The sequence below is a fragment of the Mytilus trossulus genome, chromosome 6, assembly GCF_036588685.1.
Source record: "Mytilus trossulus isolate FHL-02 chromosome 6, PNRI_Mtr1.1.1.hap1, whole genome shotgun sequence".
In the NCBI taxonomy this organism is placed as follows: Eukaryota; Metazoa; Mollusca; class Bivalvia; order Mytilida; family Mytilidae; genus Mytilus; species Mytilus trossulus.
Window position 1 is genome coordinate 16012839 of NC_086378.1, and position 10653 is coordinate 16023491.

General features: G+C 33.4%; 1 protein-coding gene across 1 annotated transcript; it reads right to left on the bottom strand.

The window, feature by feature from the left end:
* Positions 1-528: 528 nt before the first annotated feature.
* LOC134722352 (uncharacterized) lies at positions 529-2580 on the bottom strand. The gene has a single exon (XM_063585967.1). It carries the CDS (start codon positions 2578-2580, stop codon positions 529-531), a length of 2052 nt encoding a protein of 683 aa, XP_063442037.1.
* Between the last annotated feature and the right edge of the window lie 8073 nt (positions 2581-10653).

Sequence of the window (10653 nt, forward strand, 5' to 3'; positions counted from 1 at the left end):
GTAAAAATATAACTTAAAACACTAAAATCCTAATACTAAACAAACAATAGGAAACACATTCTTTCACGCTTAATGAATAACTTGTTAAAGTAAAAAGTTAATTGAAATAAATATACTTTTACAATTCTTAATATTTCTTCTTTAAATAAATATTGTTCTTAAAAATGTACATAAATTATTTCTTACCGATTATGATCTCTCTATAAATAACGATGTGTCTCCGTAATCAAATAACTTGTAATGAATAAAAACTAGACAACGTAACGTACGTAAAAGGCTAAACGTTAAAAAACTTTAAAAAACGGGAAATATAACAATTCATAAGAGCGCAACGTTACATGTATGCGCAAATACCCAAAAATCGTATCTACAAGTGTTACAAATAAAATAAATAACTTCAGTAATAATTAATGAAGTAACCCAACAATTTGGAATTACATTTCAAATCTAACACTCCCCACCATGACATTTCTATAAAATTGTCATCACACAAAAAACTAATAAAATATCAATTAATTATTGTAAAGTCTATTGAGAACATTCAAGTATGCATAGTTTTGTTACTGGTCTTAAAAATTTTGACTCTTTTGTTTTGATCACAAAACTACGTATAAGACTATCGCGGCTCCTAATAACCTCAATTACTCGGCCTAATGGCCACTGTCCTCTCGGTGTATGGTCATCTGCAACGATTACAATGTCGTCAATCTTTATATCTCGCTGTTCTCTTTGCCATTTATTTCTCTGTTGTAGAGTTGGCAAATATTCACGTAACCAACGTCTCCAGAATACATTGGCTAAGTATTGTATCTGCTTCCACCACCTTTTAGCATACACATCTTTCTCGTCAAACACCCCTTGCGGTATTGAAGCGTTGTTTTTCATAAATAACAACATATTCGGTGTGAGAACTGGCAAATCTCGAGAATCATTACTGACTGCTGTTATCGGTCTATCATTGACGATTCTTTCGGCTTCAGCCATAAAGGCAAGTAACTGTTCATCGGTAAGCAGTTGTTCATTTGCAAGAGCTCTGAGAATTTTGCGTGTCGTACGAATCATTATGTCCCATGCACCACCACGATGACTAGCGTTTGGTGGATTGAAAGTCCAATTAATATCCTTGTGTGACATGTAACTGGATAATTTTGTTTTGTTCCATTGATCAATATATTTCCGAAGTTCCGATTCTCCACTGACAAGATTTGTCCCGTTATCACTATACACCTTTTCAGGTATGCCTCGCCTGCTCGTAAAACGTTGGAAAGCAGAAATAAAGGAATCTGTAGTCAAACTATGAGCTACGTCTATGTGAACAGCTCTTGTTGTCAGACATGTAAAAAGGCAACCGTATCTTTTAACGACTGAACGTCCAACTTTAACATTTACTGGACCAAAGTAGTCTATTCCAACAAAGGTAAATGGTGGTTTATCAGGAGTTTTCTGATCGTCAATAACAGAAGCCATCTTCTGAAAACAAAGCGGTGCCTGATATCGTCTACATCTTACACATCTGTTCAAAACTGTTCGGACAGTACTAGGTCCTTTTAAAATCCAATACTTTTCCCGTAATGATGCTAGCACTTGTGCCATTCCTGTATGACCATTTTGTTCATGAAACGACCTGATTATCAAAGTGGTCACGTGATGAGAATTTGGTATAATGACCGGACATTTGCTTAGTGACAAGTTGAGACGTCCCTTGACGCGCAATAACCCATCATGCATAACAGGATATAAAGATGCTAAACGACTATCTTTCTTAACAGGATTTTGCTTTTCAATCATTTTGATTTCATTTAAGAATGATTCTTGTTGTACATGTATCAATATATACCTTGTTGCTTCCTGTAATTCCTCAGCATTTAAGCTGTCTGTCTTTATTTCATCGTCTCGTTTTAAGAAACGACGTATACAATATTTCTTGAAACGGATTAGCAATGCTACAGTCCGAAGTAATACTTGCCAGTTTGAAAAGTATGTAATTATATCGCGTATCGAATCAGTGGTAGTTGAGTTAATCATATCAACCTTTTTGATCTCAATATCTTGCTCGTCTACCGTTGATTCAGCTTTTGGTTTCGGCCATTCATACGAGTCTTTCAACAAGAATTCTGGTCCATGGAGCCAAAATTTGATCTGCTTATTATATGTTGCAAGAATGCCTCTAGATGCTATGTCGGCAGGATTTGATCTTGTATCTACGTATCGCCACTGACCCGGAGATGTCAACTCGTGAATGCTGCTCAGTCTGTTTGCAACAAATGTTTTAAAACGACGAGATTCATTCTTAATGTATTCAAGTACTATCATACTATCGGTACAAAACACTACGCTGTCAATCTTAATCTCTAATTCGTCTCTAATTATTTCGTAAAGTTTGCATGCAACAACGGCACCTGATAACTCTAGTCTGGGAATTGTTGTCTGTTTTAATGGCGCTAAACGAGACTTCCCCAGAATAAGTGAACAGTTCACTTTTCCATTAGTGTCTACTAGACGTAAGTAAGCGCATGCTCCATAACCAATTTCAGAACCATCGCTAAATATATGAAGTTGAGCATCAGATATTTCTTTCATGTCTGTTGTCTTGAAGCATCTAGGTATTGATATATTTTCAATTTCTGGCAGAGTCGATTTCAATTTTATCCATTCTTCTTCTTTTTCTTTTGGTATAGGATCGTCTCATCCAAGCTTAATTGACTGTTTACTAAGTTCTTGTAATATAATTTTCCCTTTTAAAATGATTGGCGCTATGAGTCCCAGTGGATCAAATATCGAACTTACTGTAGAAGTTATTCCGCGTCTTGTCAGCGGCTTCTCCTCGAGTTTGACTTTATATTTGATGGCATCATCATTTACAATAATCTAACAAGGCCCTTTAATATTCTAAGTCTGTAGAAATGATCTTCCGTTTACATTAGAACACACAGAGTCTGAATTATATGCTGATGACACGACTTTGCATATATCGTCCAAATCGATTCCAAACTTAAAGTCTTGTTTAAATAAAGACTTTGAAAACGTAATTGAAAGTGTGCTAAATACAATATGATAATAAATAACAAAAAGTCCAAATGTATGCTTATGGGATCTGAGAGACAACTTGAGATTTTTAATGATGTCTTGTGTGTATTATCGTCAAATCAAACATCATTTGACAATGTGGAAGTAGAAAAACTTTATATTATCTATATTGATAAAAATCTATCATGGTCAATTCACACAGATAAAGTATGTGATTTTTTTTTCGAGCAGATTATACAAATCCCTTCCCTTTCATGAATATGACCTTCCGAATTAGACTATTTTTTTTTCATTTTTAGCAAGGCGTTGTCAGTTTATTTTCGATTTATGAGTTTAACTGATCGCTCTGGTATCTTCTTTATCCGGAGGTTGTGGATGCTTTATCCTCTTTGCATGACAAATATGTCGTTGTTCCGGCAGATAAAGCCTCCAATAATATTGTCTTCATATGTAAAAAACATTATTTGCAATGTCTCACTACAGAGCTTGGAATTGATAAAACTACTGGCAATCCTACATATTCTTTAACATCATTTACCAAGGATGCAATTTTACAAAATCATAAATCTGTACTTCTTTCTTTTGGTATCAACATCAAAGAAAACGAAGAAAACTTGCCCTCATTATACTGGATACCTAAATTACACAAAACTCCATATAAAGAACGATACATAGCTGGGTCTTCAAAATGTTCGACTAAACATCTTTCTAAAGTATTGACTACTATTCTTTCTACAGTTAAAGATGGGCTGCAAAAATATTGTGAGGAGATATATTCTACCAGTGGTGTTAACCAGATGTGGATTCTCAAAAATTCGAAAGATCTACTGCTTAACCTTCGATCACAATCTTTGCAATTTTGCAGCAACATAAAAACTTTTGATTTTTCTACGCTATACACTACTATTCCCCATGCTCAGTTGAAAGATCGACTTCACCATCTCATAAAACAGAGCTTTTTCTATAAAAATGGGAATCGTAGATACAAATTTCTTGTTTTGGGATACAATAATTCATATTTTGTAAAGAATCACACTGAATCTTCCAGAAAATATACTGAAGATGATATTATTAAAATGCTGGACTTTTTGATCGACAATATATTTGTTGAGTTTGGAGGATTTATATTTCAACAGACAGTCGGTATTCCAATGGGTACTAATTGTGCACCCCTGCTGGCTGATTTGTTTTTGTATTCGTATGAAGCAGAATTTATTCAGAACCTTCTAAAAGACAAAAAGAAAAAGCACCTTGCGAAATTCTTTAATTTTACTTTCCGATATATTGATGATGTTTTATCATTGAACAACCCATACTTCAGCCAATACTTACATCTCATATATCCTAGTGAACTTGAAATTAAGGATACTACTGATACTAGAAGGACTGCTTCATACCTTGATCTTTTCCTAAATATTGACGTAGATGGACGACTTCACACGAAAATCTATGATAAACGGGACGATTTCAACTTCCCAATTATCAATTTCCCATTTCTTAGCAGTAACATACCCTCTGCCCCTTCGTATGGTGTTTACATATCACAATTGATACGTTATGCACGTGCTTGTTCACACTATACGGACTTCATATACAGGAGTGTGCTCCTTACGCAGAAACTGCTCCAACAAAGTTATGAGGAGGACAGATTAAAATTGACACTTCTTAAATTTTATGGACACCATCACGAATTGGTGGATCCATATGATGTCTCTTTAACCAAACTAGCTAAGGACATTTTTACCACATGGTAGATTGTGGTTTGTCATTATGTCGTCTTATCTTTTAATTACCAAACGTGACTTATTCCCGATTGTGACTGTTTTGCTGTATGTGAATTCGTATTACTATAAGACGTGTTTCTGTACTTGTTTATCCCAAATTCATGTATTTAGTTTATATGTTTAATGTTATATTTGTAATTGTCATCTTCTCATTTTGTCAAATGTGTTGACGTCTTTTTATTATATTTAGGTGTTACGGATAGAAAAATTAATCACCGCCTTTATTAATTATATTTAATTTTGTACGATTAATTACGTTTGAAGTTGGATTCATAACAAACTGGACATATATATATTACAGTTAATTGCTATTAATAAGTATTGCAATATGCATTTTGTTTTAATGAATTATCAGTATTTAGTTTTAATATAATCTTAAAGCAATCCTAATTCTAGCTCACTTTTAAATTATAGTTTTTCATAGTTATCAAAAGTACCAGGATTCATGTGTGACGTCATGCTGTTTCTAAATTTTATAAATTCAAATGTAGCATAACGTTTGCCTTTTTGCCATCGTATGTGACGTCATTTTTTTAATTGCGTTAACGCCTGGACTGATTCTGGTGTGTCTATGCTGTATTGAACTTGAAATCATGTATTCGGGTTTAGTTTTCTGTAATAAGTTAATACTTTAGTTTCATTATGAATATATCTTTCACATTCATTTGTTAAAATTTACTGTTTGCAATAGCATGAATCGTTCTACATAATAGTGTTCTTATCCCGGGCATAATACAATGCCGTATTTAGCAAAACCTTTTCAACTTTTGATCTTCAGTGCTGTACAACTTTGTACTTTTTTCACTTTCGATCTTATATATCTGGGCGTTATGTATTCGGGTTTAGTTTTCTGTAATTAGTTTTTATTTCAGTTTCATTATGTATATCTCTTTCATATTCATTTGTTAAAATTTACTGTTTGCAATAGTGTGAATTGTATATAATATGAATGTTCTTATCCTGGGCATACAAACAATGCCGTGTTTGGCAAAACCTTTACAACTTTTGATTTTCAGTGCTGTACAATTTTGTATTTTTTTCGTCACTGGTGAGTCTCGTGTGGACTAGACGCGTTTTTGGCGTATTGAATTTTAAACCTGATGCTTTTTGTTATCTATTAATCATGCTTTTCTTTGTCTAATATGTTCTGCTTTTTATTTGTATTGTAGTCCTGTAATATTTTGTTTTCATTTCAATGTTATATTTAACTGTGCCATTAAAGTGCGAGGTTTGGCATGCCTTAAAACCAGGTTTCAACCCACCACTTTTATTCCCCTTTAAAAGTGTCCTGTACCAAGTCAGGAAGATGGCCATTGGTATAATATTGTTCGTTTCTGTGTGTGTGTTGCATTTTAACGTTGAGTCGTTTCTGTTTTCTCTTATTTTTGAGATAAGACGTGGCACGGTACTTGTCTATCCCATATTCATGTATTCGGTTTTGATGTTATATTTGTTATTCTTGTGGTGTTTTGTCTGTTGCTTGGTCCGTTTCTGTGTGCTGTTGCGTTTCGGTGTTGTGTCGTTGTTCTCCTCTTATATTTAATGCGTTTCCCTCAGTTTTGGTTTGTTGCCCCGATTTTGTTTTTTGTCCATGGATTTATGAGATTTGAACAGCGGTATACTACTGTTGCCTTTATTTACTTGAATACTTCAACAAACTTTTCAATATTCTGGTCTAATCATTTGGAATAGTTTGCCAATTGATAAAAAGGATTTAAGACATATAGAAAGTTTTAAGATGAAATGTGCTAATCTCTTTATTACAAAACAAAAATTATGATGTTCTTGCCATGGCACATTTTTCATGTTTGTGTATATACATTTGTAATTGTATACATCTCTATAATTGATTAATGTGCTATATGCATTGATTGATATATCAATTGTTCATTTAAATATGTGAAGGCCTTGTGTGAGATTTACAATTGTATGTTAAATGAGTTACATTCGTTAAATAAAGAATTTATTATTTTTATTACCTTGGCTGGTAGCTTGAGTTTTGCTAAATAAACAAGACTACTTAAATATGCAGGAAACCTAGGAGAGTCGTGATGTACTGGTTAGCGCATCGGACTTCAAAAACAAAGTTCAGGGGAATAAATTTTTGGCTCACCCTTGGCACCAATTGTTAGTATTGTCTTGAGAAACGATGATAGTCCGTCGGAAAGGGACGATAAATGGCTGACCCATATTTAGAGAGAAAAATATCTCTTGCACGTAAACGATACCCTTGTTGGTATCGAAAAAGAGCAGATTAGTGCGCTACAAGGACGCACTCGCACTGTAAAGTTGAAAGGGATTAATATAAGTTGAAAAAACTTGTTTCTCAATACACTCTTTTTAAATATGTTTTAACTAACTACTTATTTTATCAAACTATCTCAGATTCCCCTATTTAACAAAATTGATCAAAGCTCTCAATTAAAGAACAAAGACAATGTCATAATTTAGTTCCAATAAACATGACGAAATTTCAAATAATAACTAGAAGAACAGGTTTCTAACAGTAACCAAACACCCTTGGTGTATGTATATTTCTATAAATAGTGATGTCCTATGAAATGATGAGAACTAGGTGTACATATATATACTAGATCCCTATTTTACATTCGAATGCATACAACCTTTCTATAATAAGTATCCTCGAGCCCTGAGACCGATATGAAATCCATATCAGTATATGTTATTTTGTGATCAAATATTCATACATTGCAATATTAAATTTTCATATCACGTCTGCTGAATATGAAGGGAGTTCATAACAAATTTGTTATTTGACGCTGAATTATTAGTATCCTACAAGCTTCTTACATTAAATTTTCAACATACCGTTTACGAGGATCGTTGTTACAGCATAGGCGACATCCAACCAAGCGCTGTCACCATATTGTATCTTACATGTTATGTTGCTGTTGTGATGTTGTCTGGTTACAGAATGAATTGTAAACATAAAATGGCCGTTGACAGAATCACACTGTATGTTATATCCCTTTGATAGACTCAATGTCTTGCAAGAACCATCAATAATTCCCAAGGTTATCGCAGTAGTTCCAGATAACAATATGCTGTCCTTAAAAAAAACAAATCTCACCGAGTATGTTGTAGTACATGTAAACGTCAGTGACTGATTGACAGACACAATCACTGAAGAATTAGGTGACTGTGTAACTGTTTGTGTTTTCATAGATCTTGCTGAAACGATATATAATAGATTAACTTGTTGTAGTTTTTCCAACTACAACATACATGTGACTTTCCTATAATTAACTATTTAACAAACCAAGAACCTTCAAATAGCTATGCTATGGAAATAGACTATTGTTTACCCGAAAAAAATCTGGTGCGTTATCTTCCATAATATTCCTGATTTTATGAATGACGGTAATATTTTTTTCTATCCATGAAGAAGTGAAATACTAAGTGGTGCACATTAAATAACACGTCCAGACAGAAGTTATATCAAAACGACCAAAAAAATATTACAGTCTGATTAATTCTTATTTTCATATTTAAGAATTATATTATGACGAAACGTTGATGAAGTCATTGTTACATGACACATTATGTCTACGAGCTGATTAACATAAACATTTCCGCCAAAAAAAAAGACGTGTAACATTCAAAATTAAATGATAGTAGAATTGTTTTGTCAAAACATGTCGTTTCGCTTTAATCATTTTTTTCCAAATTGAAGGCAGATTTCCCCCTCCTCATATATGATTGTATAATTTCACTTACTTAATAAAACTAGTAGCCCCCTTCATGATTCCTTAGAGGGTTATGACCTGCATATACGAAAATCTCTATTTCTCTTCAACTTCAACGAAAAACACCGAAAGACATATTATTTGATAAAAAAATGTCATTTGCTGAAATCTCTATTTCAAACTTCAACCAAAGAAAAACAAAATGAGGATCATATATGTGAAGAATACTACTACAATGCACACACGAACAGGGACATAATTCAATATTGACATGGAAACCTTATAAAAGAGTGCAAAGGGCTATGTTGCAATATGACAAAATATTGGTTCTTTGCTGTTACAACAATACTATCTTATGGTAAGCCATTTTTTGCAAAAAAGTCTATAATTCATTATGAATTAAAGAGTCAGATCATAAAGTCTTGGCACAAACTAGATTATAGTCATTATCATAACATTGAACACTCTTTATACATGTATATGGACGTTTTGGATTATAAAAACGGTCAACATTTATCTGATTATGCATTGAATATCCATGTAACATTGCACATTTACTATGACTTTCAAATACCAAAAAAGGACTTTTTGGCTTTAACTATATACCAGGCTTACTATACAAAATTGATCAGTTTTGTAAATGGCTGTATTTCATAGTCTTAAATCGTCTGTTTGCATATTTTTGTTGATGCGGTGTCAAATAACGCACACTCAATACAGTTAGTATGATAAAAAGATAATAAAAAAAATGCAGGGTAAATGGCGTTTTAATGGAAAAAAATGGAATACAACTGCACAATCTAACATTGTCTGTCATATTAGAAAAAGTGACATGGATATCTGCTCAAACTAAGGAAAATCATGTTTTGATTTAATTTAAATAGATCATACCATGTAACATGACACTAATAGTTTACGATGAATATAAACAAATCTTTACAATTTTCATTTAGTGCAGGGTACTAAATTGGTATCATGTATTCCTCATGTATACCCATTTGCTCTTATTATCTTGATTTTTCACAACGCAGCTAGAATTATCTAACATTTACAAATCGTATGTCTTCTCGCCCCCGGTCCATTAAATGCACAAATTTCACATTCAATTAAAAAATGGGATATGTATCAAAAGTCCATCAGTGAAGAAGGAGGAAGACTTCGAATCCATGGTAAAAGAAGAGAGAAGATTTTGAGCACATTTTTATAAAGTTTCAGCACTAAGTATTAGTGAACACCTCTATTTATAGATTTCGTTTAACATATTATATCCCAGATAGACAGTTTTCCCGATAAGCACCAATTGCCAGACAATATTTTGACACTTTCAATATTTTTCGCTATCTTAAACACTTTGTAAATTTCCATCGACATTTATTAAACTTCTTCTATAGACATTTGCAATTTGTATAGCCATAACGTTGCACCAGAGTGGTTTCCTTATTTAAGTAGGGCTCCGTGTAAAAATCATGCAGCCATCAATGATATGGTGATACATGGGTCAGAACAAATGTATGATGTTGCATGCTTAAAATGAAATATTGAAAGATTTTGGTTTTATAAAAACAATAATTGTAAACTGTATTTAAAAGATGCGTCAAAATTTTGTGCAAATCCTTTGTTTCTGAAAAATTCATTAAAAATGTTCCCTCCAAAACTATCAAAATTATCTCCCTTTGTCATAAGGGGCGCTCTACTGTTGTTGTTGTTGGTATAGTAACAAGATAGCTGCCCCCATGGGTGAGTTGGGGAAGTGTTCCCTCCACAGTTATTTTGAGGGGGACTGTGACCTTTTCAGCAAATTTCCAAATGAAAATTGTTTGAAACTTATTGTGAATTGTAAGAAGAGCATTGTTGGACATTTGAGAGCATGTAACATGGGTGAAAAGTCGGTAAAATCAGAAGTAGAGTTGCTTTGTTTACGTGCTGGGATATGGAAATGGAGACCTGAAACTGACCATGGGATTTCAGTATGCCCTGCTCACAGATACCAGTATGGAATTGGATGGAGACCAAAAGTAAGGTGTGGCTTTTTTAGACACCCGACAACCTCCAACAGCAAAGCACAACGTGGAATGTCTGCACCGATGTGTGAAGCTGCTAAATTAAGCTGGGGAACTTTATGTACTTGTAGCTTG